General features: G+C 46.0%; 1 protein-coding gene across 1 annotated transcript in view; it reads left to right on the top strand.

Moving 5' to 3' along the window:
* Window positions 1-20,184, top strand: part of LOC126456758 (Down syndrome cell adhesion molecule-like protein Dscam2) — a 357,859-nt gene that overhangs the window by 103,966 nt on the left and 233,709 nt on the right. Inside the window, exon 5 of the mRNA XM_050092509.1 lies at window positions 15,336-15,487. Within this exon, the coding sequence (XP_049948466.1) occupies window positions 15,336-15,487 (152 nt within the window). The remainder of the gene's footprint in view (window positions 1-15,335; window positions 15,488-20,184) is intronic.

The raw sequence follows: 20,184 nt of genomic DNA, 5'->3' as shown, positions 1-20,184 counted from the left end.
TCTAGTGCTTTTAGCGTCTCATTTCCTAATTTAATTCCCTCCACATTTCTTGATTTAATTCGATTACGTTCCATTGCCTTTGTTTTACTTTTTTTCATATTAATCTTATGACCTCCTTTCAATTCATTATCCATTCTGTTCAACCTATCTTCCAAGCCCTTTTCTGCCTCTAACAGAATTACAATGTCATAGGTAAACTTCAAAGTTTATATTTCATTTCCCTGGGCGTTCATTCCCTTTCCAAATTTATCCTTCGTTTCCTTTGCTGCGTGTTCAATGTACGGAATGAACAACGTGGGGAATGAGTCTACCGACCTAACTCATTCTCTCCTCAACTGCTCACCCCCCTTTCATGTCCTTCGACTCTTGGAACTGCTGACCGTTATCCGTAAAACTTGACGATGACCTTTCGCTACCAGTCTTTTTATCCCTAATAACTTGAAGATTTTAGAGAGTGTATTCGAGTCAACATTTTAAAAAATTCTTATTATATCTGATGACGGTCTGAGGACGAACTGGTCGCAACAAATTAGTATTTGCTATCACCTCCTAGCAGTCAACTATGACTTTTTAAAATATTTACGAGCTGTGGACAATCACCTTAAAAATATACTAGTGAACATTGTCAAAAGCTTCTTCTAAACCTACAAAAAAGTTCGATGAAATATATCATCGGATGATAACCTATACTTGACAACAGATCGATAAATTAAAGAACTGGGTGATAAATAAGCACCACACGTGAAGCAAAAGTTCATGTAGATATGCTGTAGACAGTTGGCGGAAGCATGTCCCATTCTTCAAAACAGGAAATAGATTTTTTCTTACTGCTCAATATGGCTCTAAAACTTGTTACCAAAAAGTCAACTGTGTAAATGGGGCCATTGCCGGTTCGTAAAGTGCATCCCCTCAATGGAGGTCATCCCATAAAGCGACTACATCGGTGGTTTGAAGGTTAGTGTCGTTGGCTGGTGACTTCGAGGTTTTGGGCTCGATTCCAAGTGGACACCTCTGATGTCACGAAAATGTGTTGCATTGATTTCGTCAGTCTCCTGGGCCATACTGAGTAGAAATAGCAGACCGAATAAATGCATAGTAAAGTTGGTGTGCAAGCCACTGACTTGGAGGAAATGGAAATGCTCAGATCGTTCTGAAAGTCAATCAGCGGTTTTTTTTTTTTTTTTAATGGCTCTGATCACTATGGGACTTAACAGCTGTGGTCATCAGTCCCCTAGAACTTAGACCTACTTAAACCTAACTAACCTAAGGACATCACACACATCCATGCCCGAGGCAGGATTCGAACCTGCGACCGTAGCAGTCGCTCGGTTCTGGACTGCGCGCCTAAAACCGCGAGACCACCGCGGCCGGCCTCAGCGGTTATTTGCATCAAAAACAACCATGTAATCGTGACCGGTGGAGACAATGGAAATTCATAAACTAGAACCTTTTAGAACTTGGGGTACACAAATATGTTAAAAAATTAAGTTTGGAATCAAGAGGTATTACAAATAGTGCAGACGAAAAGAATTCTGTGGAAAATTTACCAAAAACGAAACAATAAGATTAGGAATGGAATGGTAGGAAACATGTAGATGACAAGAGGGAGGTAAATTTATCTATGACGATATGTGTACTTGTTAGCACACAGAGATAAAAATATTGGCATAGAAGTGGTCACTGAAAATCGAACCTGATACCTCCAAATCATCTGCCAACTCGACTCACCTTTAAACCAAAAATGACAGACAATACAATAAGATCAAAACATATGGATGACTGATCATGAAGAAATCTTTATACGCCTATAATGAACCTTCCCTTTCTTACAATTGGCACACAGTAACTTTGGAAGCTTGGTTCCTACACTTAGGCAAAAAAATCGCAACACCAAGAAGGAGCTGTGCAACATAAACGAATGTCGGTAGACTTCTCTACATCAGAAAGATGGAGTCTATTAAAATTTCGCTCCATTCGCATAAGAATGGCGCTAGTAGCGCAGTTATAAGGATGCAAATCAGGTTTGCTTTAAACAGACGCTGTAACGGTCACGAGAGATTTACCTTTGAGGCTGGACGTGGTGAATTGCTGTTAGTTTTAAGGTGACAAAGACGCTATTATCAACACCTCACTGACTTGAACGAGGTCGCGTAATGGGGTGCGAGAAGATGAATGTTACTTCTGCGGTATTGCAGAAAGACTTGGCGGGAATGTAGCCACTGTAAATGATTGCTGGCACCGGTAATCATGAGAATGTGTGGTCGCAAGAAGACCGGGCTCCGGACGGCCAGATGGCACAACCGAGAGGGAAGACATCGTGTTCGGCGTATGGCTCTGGCGCACAGTACTGCATCTGCGGTAGTAATCTGAGCAGAAGTTGGCGGCACAGAGACACAACGAAGTGTTACAAATCGTTTACGTGAAGGACAGCTCCGAGCCAGACGCCCTGCTGCGTGCATTCCACTTAACCCAAACCACTGGTATTTGCGACTTCAGTGGCGTCGTTTTCTGATGAAAGCTGGTTCTACATCGGTGCCAGTGACAGCCGTATGTTGGTTAGGAGGGGGCCAGTTGGGGGATGCAACCAACCTGTCTGCATACTAGATACACTGGACCTAAACCTGGAGTTATGGTCTGGGGTGCGATTTCGTATGTGACAGCAGGAGCACTCTCGTGGTTACCCCACGCACCTTGACAGCAAATTTGTTCGTCATTCTGTTTATTCGACCTGTTGTGCTGTCATTCATGAGCAACAGTCCAGGGGGTGTTTTCCAACAGGATAACGCTCGCCCACATTCCGCAGTTGTAACCCAATATGCTCTACAGAGTGTCACATGTTGCCTTGACCCGCTCGCTCACCAGAGCTGTCCCCAGTCCAGCACCTGTGGGACATCATCGGACGACAACTCCAGTGCGGTCAACAAACAGCATTACCGTCCGTGTACTGACCGACCAAGTGCAACAGGCATCGAATTCCATCCCATTAACTGGCATCCAGCACCTATACAACACAACGCATGCACGTTTGCAAGCTTATATTCAACATTCTACCAGTTACACCGGTTAATTAATGTACAGAATTTCACATTTGTTATTAGTGTACAGCATTTCACACTTGCAATGGCGTATTTCGCGCTTTTGTCAACCTATTATCTTGCAGTGTTAATCTCTTACATATGGCACCTAGACAAATGTACCTCCAAAATTTCATTACTCTACGTTGATTTATTTTTGATGGATCGATTTTTTTGTCAGTGTATTTGTGAGAATGAAACGACACTATAAAGCACAGCATTAATGTATGGTGCGGCATTATGGGAGAAAGGACAATTGGTCCCCATTTTATCGATGGCAATCTAAATGGTGCAATGTATGCTGATTTCCTAAGTAATATTCTACCCATATTACTACAAGATGTTTCACTGCATGACAGAATGGCGATGTACTTCCAACATGATGGATGTCCGGCACATAGCTCGCGTGCGGTTGAAGCGGTATTGAATAGCATATTTCATGACAGGTGGATTGGTCGTTGAAGCACCATACCGTGGCCCGCACGATCGCCGGACCTGACTTCTCCGGATTTCTTTCTGTGAGGAAAGTTGAAGGATATTTGCTATCGTGATCCACCGACAACGCCTGACAACATGCGTCAGCGCATTGTCAATGCATGTGCGAACATTACGGAAGGCGAACTACTCGTTATTGAAAGGAATGTCGTTACACGTATTGCCAAATGCATTGAAGATGACGCATATCATTTTGAGCATTTATTGCATTAATGTGGTATTTACAGGTAATCACGGTATAACAGCATGCGTTCTCAGAAATGATAAGTTCACAAAGGTACATGTATCACATTGAAACAACCGAAATAAAATGTTCAAACGTACTTACGTTCTGTTTTTTAATTTAAAAAACCTACCTGTTACCAACTGTTCGTCTAAAATTGTGAGCCATATGTTTGTGATTATTACAGCGTCAACTATCACAAAGCCAAAAAAGTGGTCCAACTAAAACATTCATATTTCTTTACGTACTACACGAATATGTGATAAAAAATGGCAGTTCCTATTTAAAAAAACGCAGTTGATATCCGTTTGACCTATGGCAGCGCCATCTAGCGGGCCAACCATAGCGCCCTCTGGTTTCCCCCTTCAAGCTAGACAAGTTTCGTACTTTGTATTTTTTTCGTTTGACGCTTATTTCGTGAGATATTTGGCCCGGTCACGATCAATGGACTACCCTGTGTTAATGGCCTCAGACTCTTTGCAGATGATGCTATTACTATAATGGAGCACTGTGTGAAAGAAGCTGCGTAAATATTCAGTCACATCTTGATAAGATTTCAAAGTGGTGCAATGATCAGCAACTTGTCTTAATGTTCTGAAATGCAAAATTGTGCGCATCACAGACAGACAAAACGTAGTATCCTATGACTATAACATCAATGAGTCACTTCTGGAATCGGCCAACTCGTAAAAATACCTGTGTGTAATACTTTGTAAGGAATATGAAATGGAATTTTCACATATGCTCAGTCGTGGGTAAAGCAGGTGGTAGACTTCGATTTATTGGCAGAATACTGGGGAAGTGCAGTCAGTCTACGAAGGATATTGCTTACAAATCACTCGGGCGACCGGTTCCAGAATAGTGTCCGAATGTGTGGAACCCGTACCAGATAGGGCTAAGTGACACAGAGATACTGAAGAAGCTGAGCTGGAAGATTCTTGATAGACGTAAACTATCCCGAGAAAGGCTAGTAACAAAGTTTCAAGAAACGGCTCTAGACAATGACTCTACGAGTATACTAGAACCCCCTCCGTAACGCTCACATAAAGATCGTGAGAAAGGTTAGAATAAATACTGCGTGCACAGAGGTATTCAAACAATCATTCTTCCCGCGCTCTATACGTGCATGGAGCGGCAAGAGTCCCTAATAAGTGGTACAATGGGTAGTACCCTCTGCCAAGCACTTCATGGCCATTTTCAGAGTATAGATGTAGATGTAGTTACTGCAGCCATGTCAGCTGTGTGAATATTTTCATTCACTTTCCTTATTTGAGTGGCATCACACAATGTAAGACAACATCTAGACACAAGTCTCTTGACAGTTACGGCGCTCAGAGCTTGAGTGATTTCGATAGCATATTTTCCAGCCTTTTTCGGCTATACAAGAACTACATTCGGGATTGCCAACTTTTTTAGAGACAAAAAATGTATACTATTTAAGGGATAGATTAATAAAATGTTGAAACTTCCTGGCAGATTAAAACTGTGTGCCCGACCGAGACTCGAACTCGGGACCTTTGCCTTTCGCGGGCAAGTGCTCTACCATCTGAGCTACCGAAGCACGACTCACGCCCGGTCCTCACAGCATTACTTCTGCCAGCATGAGGACCGGGCGTGAGTCGTGCATCGGTGGCTCAGATGGTAGATCACTTGCCAGCGAAAGGCAAAGGTCCCGAGTTCGAGTCTCGGTCGGGCACACAGTTTTAATCTGCCAGGAAGTTTCATATCAGCGCACACTCTGCTGCAGAGTGAAAATCTCATTCTGGAAACATCCCCCAGGCTATGGCTAGGCCATGTCTCCGCAGTATCCTTTCTTTCAGGAGTGCTAGTTCTGCAAGGTTCGCAGGAGAGCTTCTGTAAAGTTTGGAAGGTAGGAGACGAGATACTGGCAGAAGTAAAGCTGTGAGGACCGGGCGTGAGTCGTGCTTCGGTAGCTCATATGGTAGAGCACTTGCCCGCGAAAGGCAAAGGTCCCGAGTTCGAGTCTCGGTCGGGCACACAGTTTTAATCTGCCAGGAAGTTTCATATCAGCGCACACTCCGCTGCAGAGTGAAAATCTCATTCTGGTAATAAAATGTTTCTAAAACTGAAGTATTTTCAAAATGAATCTATTTATTTCCTTAAATATGAATTTTTCGTACTTTCGCATTAAATATGGGTCCCTGGTTGGATGTAAAAGGTTAATAATAAGTGTTGCGTTACAAATTTGTTTAAACCAATAAAGAACGACTTTTTAATTTAAATTTATTCAAGCTCACTCTTTTCCTTTCCGCTGGTTCGCACCCAGACTGGAATTCTATTTTGGTATACGCTGAGGTAACATGAACAGAAACCATATAGGATGCGATTTTTTTAATTTTTCATTCACTTAATCACTTGCTTTTTAAGCATGCTAGTGCTTTTGTGACAAAGTGCTTTTGCCCTCGTTTCCCGTACCAGTCACGCTCTCCGTAATTTCTTGTCAGCCGAGAATAGCTCAGAATTTCGTGCAGAGGTATGTGCACCCTAGCCAAGACTGCATTTGCTGTTTTGTCTCTTTTTCTGATGAAATTGATTAAATCCACGTGGCAGCAGCTCAGTAAAAGGAATTTGTGGTGTCACCGCCAGACACCACGTTTGCTAGGTGGTAGCCTTTAAATCGGCCGCGGTCCGTTAGTATACGTCGGACCCGCGTGTCGCCACTATCAGTGATGCAGACCGAGCGCCGCCACACGGCAGGTCTAGAGAGACTTCCTAGCACTCGCCCCAGTTGTACAGCCGACTTTGCTAGCGATGGTTCACTGACAAAATACGCTCTCATTTGCCGAGACGATAGTTAGCATAGCCTTCAGCTACGTCATTTACTACGACCTAGCAAGGCGCCATTACCAGTTACTATTGATGCTGTAAAACATGTACCGTCAAGAGCGATGTTCACCGATTATGGATTAAAGTTAAGGATTCCAGCAGCTACGTACGTTTTTTGCTAGTCTAATTTCCTTGTCCTTTTCCAGACCTCACGCCAGTCTGCGTGAGCTAAAACGCGTGCCTTTCGGCTTCCTCTCATAGTGGGTTGACTGTCTTGCCAATCCACAACAGAATTCTCTCCTTTCTACCCACACTGGCTTGCGTTCTCATTTCGGTAACCTTTGTACCAGTGCTTGAGTACCCACGACACATTGTAATGGTACACTATGTGATCAAAAGTATCCGGACACCCCAAAAACATACGTTTCTAATATTAGGTGCATCGTGCTGCCACATACTGGCAGGTACTCCACATCAGCGACATCAGTAGTCATTAGACATCGTGAGAGAGCAGAATGGGGGGCTCCGCGGAACTCATGGACTTCGAACGTGGTCAGGTGACTGGGTGTCACTTGTGTCATACATCTGTACGCGGGATTTTCGCACTCGTAAATACCCCTAGGTCCATTGTTTCCGAAGTGCTAGTGAAGTGGAAACGTGAAGGGACACGTACAGCACAAAAGTGTACAGGCCGACCTCGTCTGTTGACAGACCGCCGACTGTTGAAGAGGGTCGTAATGTGTAATAGGCAGACATCTACCCATGCCATCACACAGGAATCCCTAACTGCATCCGCATCCACTGTAAGAACTATGACAGTTAGGCAGGAGGTGAGAAAACTTGGATTTCATGGTCGAGCGGCTGCTCAGAAGCACACATCACACCAGTAAATGCCAAACGCCTCGCTTGGTGTAAGGAGCTTAAACATTGGACGACTGAACAGTGGAAAAACGTTGTGTGGAGTGACGAATCACGGTACGCAATGTGGCGATCCGATGGCAGGGTGTGGGTATGGCGAATGCCTGGTAAACGTCATCTGCCAGCGTGTGTAATGCTAACAGTAGAATTCAGAGGCGGTGGCACTGTCACAGCACATGCCTACTGTTGTGGCATAACAAGACAGCTACGCCACACTGAAGTAGCCGAAAGGCACGCGTAATCTCACTTAGGCTAGAGAAAGGTCTGAAACAGGATACGTAATAAATGGTAACAAGAAAAGTACGTAGCTGCTATAATACGTAACTTTTAATCCAGGATTTGTATACAGCATTCCTTGATGATACAAGTGAGACTCTATCTTAAAATGGTTAATGGCGCCTTGCTAGGTCGTAGCCATTGACTTAGCTGAAGGCTATTCTAACGTTCTCTCGGCAAATGAGAGAAAGGCTTCGTCAGTGTAGTCGCTAGCAAAGTCGTCGTACAACTGGGGCGAGTGCTAGTTCGTATCTCGAGACCTGCCTTGTGGTGGCGCTCGGTCTGCGATCCTGACAGTGGCGACACGCGGGTCCGACATGTACTAATGGACCGCGGCCGATTTAAGCTACCACCTAGCAAGTGTGGTGTCTGGCGGTGACACCACATTCCTCCCCCGCAAATCGGCGAACGGTCGTGTTATAAGGCTTTCGCCCGCCGTGGGGAGGACCCCATGTTGACGTATGCGATGAGGTGGGGCGCCTAACGACAGGCGAGGCTGTGCCACCCGCACCCTGCCATTCGGTCCGAGGGGAGCTAGGAAACGCCTGAAAACCTAGTCCAGGGTGCACGTCAACATGCGGTGTATGCGCCCGTAAAGATACATGAGGGGCCGAAGGGTCGACCTCCATTGCGTCGGGGTACCCGACGCGCGAAGACGTCATGTGGTCCGGAGCGGGCAAGAGTTCCATGGCGGAGGACAGCTGGTCACGGGAAGCGATCGGCGGCGCGGGACCCAGGGAGGCGCTTGGCGGCTGCAGCGAAGCGTCGAATGCGGGTGGCGCCGGCGGGAGAACAGGCGGCGGCGGCGGCTGCGGCGTCGCGTCGCCATGGGGCAATATGGAAGGCATCGTCGGTAACACCTGGGGATGAGGCGAGCCAGTAGATGGGTCCCCAGGGTGCTGACCGGACGGCACCGTCGCTGAAAGCAGACGGGGAGCGGCAGAACCCGTGCGACGACAGAGGCGCAGCTGATTGAGATGCCGACGCACCTCACCAGAGGCCCCAAAAACCAAATACATCGCGCGGCCGAGGCAGCGAAGAATGCGCCCTGCGAGCCAACGCCGTGAACCTCGATAGTTGCGATAGAATACAACGTCGCCTGCAGCAAAACCAGAAGTCTGCCGCTGCACAGGAACCTGATGCGGCGGGTGCAGCAAAGACATCAAGGTTCGATGAGGACGACCGTGGAGCAACTCAGCCGGTGAGCGCCCATCTCGGGGCTGAGAGCGATACGATGACAAAAAGAGCAACAACGCGTCCTCCTGAGAATGCGACTCTTTCAACTTCAACATCTGTGACTTGAAAGTCCGGACCAATCGTTCAGCGGCACCGTTTGACTGAGGCGAAAACGGCGCGGATGTCAAATGTTGAATACCATTGGCCTGGCAGAATGACTGAAATTCTGCGGACATGAATTGTGGGCCATTGTCGGAAACAATAGTCTGCGGAAGACCTTCAATACAAAAGATAGCAGACAACGCTTGGATGGTGGCAGAGGACGTCGTGGAAGACATCCGGACAACAAAAGGAAAATTACTGAAGGCATCTACCAGAACCAACCATCGAGCATTCCAGAAGGGACCAGCAAAATCGATGTGCAAGCGTTGCCAAGGGGAAGTGGCTTTTGGCCATGCAAAGACTTTCCGCGGCGGCGCGGATTGTTGTTCGGCACATGCCATGCAAGAAGAACACATATTCGTAATCGCAGCATCGATTCCGAACCAAGTACAGTGCTGACGAGCAAGTTGTTTCGCTCGCACTATACCCCAATGTCCTTGGTGAAGAAGCCGTAAAACAGAGGACTGTAACGAACGTGGGATCACGACTCTGGACTGATCATTATCAGAACGCAACAACAAAACACCACGTCGAACAAAAAGTCTCTCCTTGTGAGCAAAAAATCGGCGAACCAACGGATCCTCGATCCGAGACTTTGACAAAGGCCATTGCGTAGCAACAAAACGCAAAACGGTAGCAAGGACCGGGTCAGCAGCTGTGGCTGTAGCTACACGACGAAAATCAATCGGAAACGATTCGACCACTTCATCGGTTTCCGAATCAATGAACATGCAAGCAAGTTCGGAAGAATCGAATGCTTTGTCCTCAGCAACAGGCAAACGGGACAACGCATCGGCGTTTCCGTGATTAGCAGTGGACTGATACAAGATATCGTAGCGGTACTGCGAGAGGAAAATAGACCAGCGAACGAATTTCTGCGCTGTACGCGGAGGTACAGGCTTGTTCGGATGAAAAAGCGACGTCAAAGGTTTGTGGTCTGTGATGATGGTAAAGTGACGACCATACAAGAAATCATGGAACTTAGTAACACCAAACACGAGAGCCAAAGCTTCTTTCTCTATCTGTGAATAATTTCTTTGCGCAGACGAGAGCAATTTGGACGCAAAGGCAATAGGGCGATCATGCGGCCCATCTTTGTGCGCAAGCACAGCACCGATCCCGAAATCCGATGCATCTACCATCAACAAAAGTGGTTTCTGGGGATCGAATGGCGTAAGGCAAGTATTTGAAAGCAACGCCGATTTCAACTGGCGAAAGGCGCGTTCGCATTCCATCGTCCAGACGAACGGAACACCCTTACGGCGTAAGCTATGAAGCGGAGCTGAAATGGAAGAGGCATTGCGCAGAAAGCGATGATAATAGTTAATTTTACCCAACACACTCTGTAGCTGCTTCACATTCCGTGGCGAAGGCAAATCTTGTATGGCACGGAGGTGCTCTGGACTCGGATGTATGCCTTGGGCATTGATGACATGTCCCAGGTATGGTAAGTCACGAGCAAAAAACACACATTTGTCCTTCCGCAAGCGAAGACCATTTTGTCGCAATACCTGAAATAATGTTCGTAGGTGTGCTAAATGCTCGTCGGCTGTCTTTCCGGAGATCACAATATCGTCCAGATAGTTCGCAGCAGTAGGGACCGATGCACAAACAGTTTGTAAATATTGCTGAAACAATGCAGGGGCGGATGCACACCCGAATGGCAGTCGTTTGAATCGGTACAACCCAAGGTGCATGTTAACCACCAAGACGCGCTGGGATTCGGCGTCCACTGGGATTTGCAAATACGCATCTGCTAGGTCCAACTTCGAAAAGTATTTACCCGGGCACAGTTTATCAAAAAGATCTTCCGGGCGGGGTAAGGGAAAAGTTGCAATCACGAGTTGTGGATTCACTGTTGCCTTGAAGTCCACATAAAGTCTCAGTTTTCCGGAAGGTTTTGGCAAAATTACTAAGGGTGAGGCCCAGAGAGAAGCTTGCACACGTTCAATTGACACCTTGTGATTCTAAATCGTGTAATGTTCTTGCGACCTCATCACGCAATGCGTGAGGAACATTGCGCGCTCGGAAAAATTTCGGTTGCGCGTTTACTTTCAGTTCCAAATGTGCTTCATAATTCTTAGCGCAACCAAGGCCCGGTGCAAAAATGTCTGCAAATTCTTCACACAGACGAGAAACACTGTCTGAAGGCACAGTCTGATTCACCGATAGGACCTGATTTACTATAGACATGTTAAACAATTGAAATAAATCTAAACCAAACAAGTTCACTGCAGTAGAAGAACGAAGAACGTAAAATGACACAAGTTTTATTTGTCCCTTGTATGTTGCAAGAAGAGTGCATTGTCCTAACACAGGGATCTGCTGTCCTGAATATGTAGTGAGCTTAACAGTTGCGGCACACAACGGAGGTTTGCCCAGGTGATGTACGTATCGTGATTGAGCAATGAAACTGCAGCTCCAGTATCGAGCTGGAATGGTATGACCTTGCCATTAAAGTCCAAATCTGCAAAACGTTTATTGTCCTGCTGACGACAAGAGCGACTGTTTTGTGCAATTTGAACAGACACTGGTACAGAATCACTTGCTAATTGACGTGATTTAAGGCGACGTCGACGCACACTTTTTGTGGGACGAACACAGTCACTGTTAGAGACAGTGGCACTGGACGAAGTGGAATTAACTACATGAATGTCCATAGGTGAAGGTCCACGAGCCTGAGTGTCCTTGGTTCGATTCCGGCGCGAAGCAAAGGGCCTGGAATGGTTGTGATTGTCTGATCTGAGCTTTTTCTGGCAAACACTTTGAACATGTCCTTTCTTATTACAGAAAAAGCATATAGCTTGGCGTGACGGGCAATTTTCACGCGAATGTCTAGTAGCACACCGCGGGCATGATTTCACTGCATTTGTGTGCTGGCGCGGCACACCTGGTTTAGAGCGTGGCGGCAGCTGCATGGACGTGCGCGAGGGCAGTTTACCGGGCCGCGCAGCGCGCCCGGTGGGCCGGTTAATGTTACACACGGCCGGCGAAGTTGCAAATGATTCCTGAGCATAGTCAAGCGTGTCTTGTCTATCCAATATGTCTATCACTAGTTGAAGGGAGGGATTAACTAGTTTCAATATCTGTTCCCGTATGCAAACATCAGAAACGTTCTGTGCTATTGCATCACGTACCATTGTATCTGAATTAGGGAGTCCACATTCACACTCAAAAGCACAATCCCTTGTAAGGCCTTGCAATGTTGCAACCCACTCCCTATTAGTTTGACCGGCCGTACGTTTCGTACAAAAGAACATATACCTTTTTGCAACTACATTTACTGTTTCTTTGAAATAGGCGTCAAATGCCGATAAAATTTGTTCGTAGAACAGAGTTGCTACGTCGCGTCGGGGAAATAATTTCACTATCACACAGTACGTTTGCACGCCGACACAAGACAATAAGTGAGGCTGCCGCTCGTTACCTTGAATTCTGTAGGCGGCGAGATGAAATCCAAACTGGCGTGACCACTCGGTCCATGATTCTTGCGCTGGGTCGAAGGGCCTAAAAGGAGGTGCAACTGTGAGTTGTGGCTGCGGTAGCGGTGAAGCGGCGGCTGCCGCATCGTTGTGCAGTGCACGTTGACCCTGGACGAGCTGTCCAAGGGCATCCAATAATGCCTGCGTCTGCTGATTCTGCAAGCGATAAAATTCGGACAGTACATCTGGCGAAGCCATGACACAAGTAAATGTAAGCAATTAGAAAGAACAAGACCCTTTCCGTTGACTCGTCGCCACTGTTGTGGCGTAACAAGACAGCTACGCCACACTGAAGTAGCCGAAAGGCACGCGTAATCTCACTTAGGCTAGAGAAAGGTCTGAAACAGGATACGTAATAAATGGTAACAAGAAAAGTACGTAGCTGCTATAATACATAACTTTTAATCCAGGATTTGTATACAGCATTCCTTGATGATACAAGTGAGACTCTATCTTAAAATGGTTAATGGCGCCTTGCTAGGTCGTAGCCATTGACTTAGCTGAAGGCTATTCTAACGGTCTCTCGGCAAATGAGAGAAAGGCTTCGTCAGTGTAGTCGCTAGCAAAGTCGTCGTACAACTGGGGCGAGTGCTAGTCCGTATCTCGAGACCTGCCTTGTGGTGGCGCTCGGTCTGTGATCCTGACAGTGGCGACACGCGGGTCCGACATGTACTAATGGACCGCGGCCGATTTAAGCTACCACCTAGCAAGTGTGGTGTCTGGCGGTGACACCACACCTACATTGATGTTTTAAGCACCATCTTGCTTCCCACTGTTGAAGAGCAATGCATCTTTCAACACGATCGAGCACCTGTTCATAATGCACGGCCTGTGGCGGAGTGGTTACATGACAATAACATTCCTGTAATGGACTGGCCTGCAGAGGGTCCTGACCTTAATCCTACAGAACACCTTTGGGATGTTTTGGAACTCCGTGCCAGGCCTCACCGACCGACATCGATACCTCTCCTTAGTGCAGCACTCCATGAAGAATGGGCTGGCATTCCCGAAGAAACCTCTCAGCACCTGATTGAACGTATACCTGCGAGAGTGGATGCTGTCATCAAGGCGAAGGGTGGGCCAACACCATATTGAATTCCAGCATTACCGATGTAGGGCGCCACGAATTTGTAAGTCATTTTCAGCCAGGTGTCCGGATACTTTTCATCACATAGTGCATCTGCTACGGTCTCTACTTCAGCATCTAAGGACATTATAAATCCCCATCTCGGGAAAATCTGTTTGATCATATCGAATTTTTATTCGCCCAGGACAGGAATTATTATAACATTTCTCTCTTCTTTGAGCGACATTATCGGGAAACCCCTTTTTAATACGAAACTGATAACTAGATATCATGAGAGGCGAATGGGCCAGTATTAAAGGAGGCTGACAGTATGGTGTTGTCAGTAGACAGGTAATAAAAGCGAACTGGTAAATGAGAAGATATCAGTAACTTCGAACGTGGACTAGTCACTGGATGTCACCTGAGTAACAGATCATTTATAGTCATTTCAGACCTTCCAGAGCTGGCCAAGTGGACTTTTGGTGATGTGACAGTGAAGCGGAAACGCGGAAGAACAACCACAACTAAACCGAGACCAGACAAACGCCATGCATTGACGGACGGGAACCGTCGAGCATTCCGGAGAGTGGTTGCAAAGACTCGCATGAAGTCAGCAGAAGGAATCCCTCAAGAGTTTCAGACTGCTACCAAAAGTCCAGCCAACACAGTAATTGTAGGTAGGGAGTTAAAAATAACGGAGTATAAAGGCCGAGCAGCCCGTTAAAGGTCACCCATTTCCGTAGTCCAGGCTAAGCGTCGCATGTGGTAGAGTAAAGAGCGATGCCACTGGGCAGTGGATGGCTGGAAACGAGTCATTTGGAGTGATGAATCACGCTGTAACCTGGGGCAATCCGGTGGACGGGTTTGGATTCGGCACATGCCTGGAAAACGTTACTTGCCATCATGTGTAGTGCCAACAGTGAAATACTGGGGATGTGGGGGAGGCAGAGTTTTCTCGGATAGGGTGTGACCCCCTTTCTGCGCTTAAGAAAATGCTAAATGTGGAAGGATATGAACCCATTTTACAGCCTTTTGTATTATGTACAATAGAGGAACAATTCTTAGACGATGACTGCATCAGCATGATCATGCCATCTGTCATAAAGCAGCATCTATGAGGCAGTGGTTTGTAGACAGTTTCATCTCTGAAATGGACTGACCTGTCTAGACTCCCGACCTGAGCCTAAAGGAACACCTCTTGGATGAGATAAGACGACGATTTCGCTCCAGACCCCAGCATCACTTGCTTCGGTTCTTGAACAACAATGGACTGTCATTCCTCAACACCCATTCAGACACCTCAGTGAAAGTGTCCCCAGTAGAGTTAAAGCCATCATAAAGGCATAGGGGCACACCCGATATTAATATCCGCTAAAGAATTTTCTGACAGTTTTGACCAGATGGTATATGTCCTTTGACTAGTTTTAAGTACTAGGAGGCTCGACCACTTGTACTATCTTCCACCGGTGTCTGGTAAGTCGGGAAGAGTGAGCTGCAGAGCAGCGTCCATGTGCTGTACAGTTAACATTACGTTTCTTCCAGCTACTGACTGACACAGAGCCAGACCGTAGATGGGTCAGTACGTCGAAAGATGATTATTTATTTCTAAAGTTTCTTGGCACCAGGTACGCTACTTTTCCACTTTGTCCATTCACTTGCTTTCTCTTGTGTCACAGGTATACGATTGGCCAGTACGTGGACCAAGCTGGTGACGTCATCAGTCACGTGAACATCTCATCGGTGCGCATACAGGATGGCGGCTTGTACACGTGCAAGGCCAGCAACTCAATGGGTGCCGTGTCCTACGAGGCCAGGCTCAATATTTACGGTGAGTATGTTTAGATTTCTCACAAACAAATTTCTTGGCACTGCAGAAAAATGACATGTTTATGCTTCGCTCTGCGGGCCATTAGAGTTTTCGAATAAGGTTCCACTCTACAGCGGCGAGTACGCCGATTTGAAACTTCATGGAAGATTAAAACCATGTACGGGGCCAAGAATCGAAACTGGGACCGTTGCCTTTCGCGTGTTAGTGCTGTACTGGCTGAGCTAACAAACCACGATTCATGAACCATCCTCAAAACCTTGTTTCCACCAGAAGCGGCGCCAGAGACTTCGGGACATTTTTATAACCACCCTTTTGCTACCGTCCAGATAAATTCTAAAGACGTGTCGTCTTTGTACATGGGAATCTAACCAAAGTAATGTACTCATTGAGCAGAAAGAAACGAAAACTTTGCTCCGGATCTCATTAAAAAGCAAAGATTAGAACTAAGCTCAAGGATAGTTATGTACAGAAAGACAAACTACTAAATATTTAATATGATTTCTGATATTTTTCTGGCGTGATTGATAGAGCCTGTGTCAGACACTTCAGGGGTTTAAAAGTACCATCTCCCTTTGCAAAAATATATTTTTACTGCTACGCAAAAACTGTGCCCCATATGTTCATACAGTAAATGCACTGGAAACAGTTACAACGTGGGCTCCTGACTAATTCTTTTACTCTGAAGAATAAGTTCTAAATTACTGCAATTATTACATTACCCGTTGAAAGATAGAAGACAAACAAACGAAGATAAAAGACAAAAAAACAGATCCGCAACGTGAATTGATGAAAACAAAGAACCATGTAGCCAACAACACCAGCGAATATTTGTCTCTTAAATTAGCGGAACTGATGGAAGAACTATACCACTGTGATAAAAGGACTGTTGAGATGTGGATAAAGATGTGACAGGAGGGAATCGAATTCTTGAAGGAGGCAGTGTGCAATGGGAAAGAGAAATATGACCAGATTCCAGCCAGACCTACGCCAGCAAAAATGGTTCAAATGGCTCTGAGCACTATGGGACTCAACTTCTGAGGTCATCAGTCCCCTAGAACTTAGAACTACTTAAACCCAACTAACCTAAGGACATCACACACATCCACGCCCGAGGCAGGATTCGAGCCTGCGACCGTAGCGGTAGCGCGGTTCCAGACTGTAGCGACTGTAGCGCTGAGCGGTTCGCTCGGCCACCTTGGCCGGCCCTACGCCAGCGTTTGCACACTTAAGTCAGATGCAATTGGAACACCAATAGTGGTATAATGGTGTGCCAATATACCAGTATAAGGGATAACAGTATGCAGAAACACTACTGAACATTGCATCACGACCGTCGTACGGTAGTGACGTGTATCGAAAGAAGTTTCTCGTGTCGATGTTCCGCCCCCAGCTTAATCACAGAATGTAAGCGTAGGCTACTGCGGCCATTTTCACAGTTAATAAAATTCTTCTGGTATGTGGCTGCACTGCCAACGTATAAAATTCTCCGACGTTTCGCTCACTATTGCAAAAGCGATTCCTCAGAGCATTTTCGCTAACTGTTGGATGAGAAAACTTTTGTATCTTATATACTTGCGGAAGAGGCTGTTACCATAACCTTATGGGGTATTGAGGACGAGGAGAAATAGTGTCTGACATCATTTATAGCTGTTTGCATTATTTCCTTTCATTCGTAAAAACAGGCGATCTTGTTCGGTGTGTGCATTATTGCTTGCCACTGGTGGAAACGGCCTGCAGCTGTGACGTAACGCTGTTTACATGCTGCCTAGCACCGGCCGAGGCATGTCAGTGCTCTGTGTACCTACGGCCGCTGTGGGCTTCCGCGCGCCTGTGTGTGTGTTGCTTCGCATGAGCTACCGTTCCGTAGTGCTGCTACTGCTGGCAGCCAAGACGACGGAATGTACCGCGCCTTCTAACATTCTTCGTGGTGTCTGTTTGTTCTAAGTCGTGTCTCCCTACCACTTTCGCGCAACGACGCTCTAAGGGTGTTTTTTAGGGAATTGACTAGTTTGAACCTGAGACCTGTTGCTGGTAAGGAGACGCCACACCACACATGACATGCAGAGTTCAGAAGAGTTCAGTGAGACTGGCGATGATATAACCAAATACTTAATGATTTCAGCGTCAGCTCCACTGCACTCCCTGTAAAAGAATCTCAATACTAACTAAATTTAGTGGAAGGGGTTCAAAGCTTTCCTATTTTTAGTTAGCTGGTAAAATAACGTCGAAAAAGCAGTTAAGTTTAGCATTGGAAATTTTATTCTACTCACAAAACATTGTTTATAAATTGCGCTATTGATAAAAGGAAATATTTTAATACAGGATGATAAAAACCATCTGCGTTCAACAAAAATGTGAACCAATATTCCCTGAGTGGGTTTCCAAGTTCTACAATGGATCGAAGGATGACCTATGCCATATCACATCTATAATCTAGATTTAAGTTAAGTTTCATAAAAGAGAAAACTATCAAAATGGTCTACAGTGACCCTCAATTATCTTTAATTACTTATTTAACTTGTCGTAAAGTACAGTGGCTGATGTGGCTTCTCAATAATTATATAACAAAAAGACCATCGCGTTTCAGATTTTAACTTACGTAGCAAATGTGAATACCATGAGCTTTAATTGACGATCGACACTAGTGTTACGCAAAAAGAGGATGCAACAGATGAGACTTCTGCAGTTCTGAGTGAAGCCTTGTGCGCTCAAAAATGCGGCATCGCGTGCGTTCATTACCTTGTCAGTGTTTAGGCAGCGTCAGGGGGCGGCGGGCAGCGCAGCTCCTCACATCTCGCCGTCTCGGAAGCAATTCTCCCTACCTTCTCCTTACTACAATTTACCGAAGTTGGTTTAAAAAAGTCTATCTGGCTGTGTTTTCATCTGACCAATCAGGGTCTCAATGTTAACCTTAAGCTCTGCCTACAAAATTCTGTCTATCCAATGAGAAACGCTATACTTTTCGTGGTAGGGCAATGTTTTTAACGTTTGCAACGTAACAGAGACGCGAAAAGTCTCACGCTAAACTTGCAACTGGTGTGGCCCTTTTAGTGTTATCGTAAGATCTATACTGTTCTTCTGGAGGGTTCTATCTTTTAATATGGGCTGGGGGGTGGTCCTGGCGGTTACTTTTCGTGGTGGGGCAATGTTTTTAACGTTGGCAACGTAACCGAGACGCGAAAAGGTCTCACGCTAAAACCTGCGGCTGGTGTGGCCCTTTTAGTGTTATCGTATGATCTATACTGTTCTTCTGGAGGGCTCTAGCTTTTAACATGGGCTGGGGGGTGGTCCTGGCGGTTAGCTGGCGACGTGGGTGTCCGTCCCTTATCGTAGGGCCTTCTAGCTTAACACGGTTCTGCTCTTGGCTTCTGTTCTTGTTTCTCCCCTCAGAACTGTGTCTGTCTCACGGTGGGAAGGTATGACATGCATTTAGGCATTCTTGTGTTAGTCTGTGGTATTCCATTTGCTCACTCGTTGATCGTATTTCTTTGCTTAATTTAATGTCAGGATTTATTCGGAGCTATGTGACATACTACTGGATTTGCTATCATGTCAGGGTTTTCTCTATTTATTTTGACGGGTCGCTTGGCTATGTCTATCGCCTCTCTAATTTCCTTCTGGTAGTTGTTTCGCCAGTATGCGGATATCTCTAAATCCTGTGCACCACACTCATGCTGGTGTTCTGCCACCGCTGACTTGATGTATTGTCCTAGTCAGATATATCTTTCATGTACAGATATCCCTGTGCTAATCGGCCATCCCGTCTCGCCTACATACACTACTCCTCACTCACAGCCAATTTCGTAAACTCCAGCAGCAAGTGGCTTGTCAATTGCGCCTTTCGTTGAACCAAGAACATGTTTATTCTGTTTTCGCTAGAAAAACCAGCTTGGTACCTGCTGGTTGGGGAATTTCACCCACAAGTTCAGTGACCGCTTGAACATATGTTAGTAGGACTATATTTTGCGCTTCCTTCTGCGCTTCCCTATTGTCTTCATCCTTTATCGCTATAACTTTTATCTATCATTTCATCCCATAAACATTGTCTTCATAAATGGATCTGTTTTGCAGTTCAGCCTTCAGATTTTCTTCATCGCTAATCCCGTGGGCCCTCTTGGTTAAAGTGTACAGGGTGGATTTCTTCTGCATAAGACATATAGTTACCTGTCTGTGCTAGCGGGCTTCCGGTAAACTTCCGCGTCGATGGTAGTCAGCACTCCGTACTTTTCTATCTCAATAGTAAATTGGATTCTCCTGTGCTGCCGATTAAGGTGTTGGTAGAAGTTCTTTAGCCCTTCTTCTCAAAATGGTTCAAATGGTTCTGAGCACTATGGGACTTAACTTCTTAGGTTATCAGTCCCCTAGAACTCAGAACTACTTAAACCTAACTAACCTAAGGACATCACAAACATCCATTCCCGAGGCAGGATTCGAACCTGCGACCGTAGCAGTCGCGCGGTTCCAGATTGTAGCACCTCGAACCGCTCTGCCACCCAGGCCGGCCCCTTTTTCTCCATGTGACCAGATAACAGAGATGTCATCGCCATATCGAAGTTAGCATTCTGAACGTAATGAAGCGGACTGGAGTGCTGTTCCTTCAGATTCTTCTATGAAGATATCTGCTGCAATAGGCGAGAGAGGGGAACCAATAGTTGTCTGTTCATAGAATTTATCATTCCACATGAAATAGGTGATAG

Source organism: Schistocerca serialis, chromosome 1, assembly GCF_023864345.2.
Source record: "Schistocerca serialis cubense isolate TAMUIC-IGC-003099 chromosome 1, iqSchSeri2.2, whole genome shotgun sequence".
Lineage (NCBI taxonomy): Eukaryota > Metazoa > Arthropoda > Insecta > Orthoptera > Acrididae > Schistocerca > Schistocerca serialis.
The sequence above is the reverse complement of the archived record's forward strand: the minus strand, read 5'-3'. Positions and strand labels throughout refer to the sequence as shown.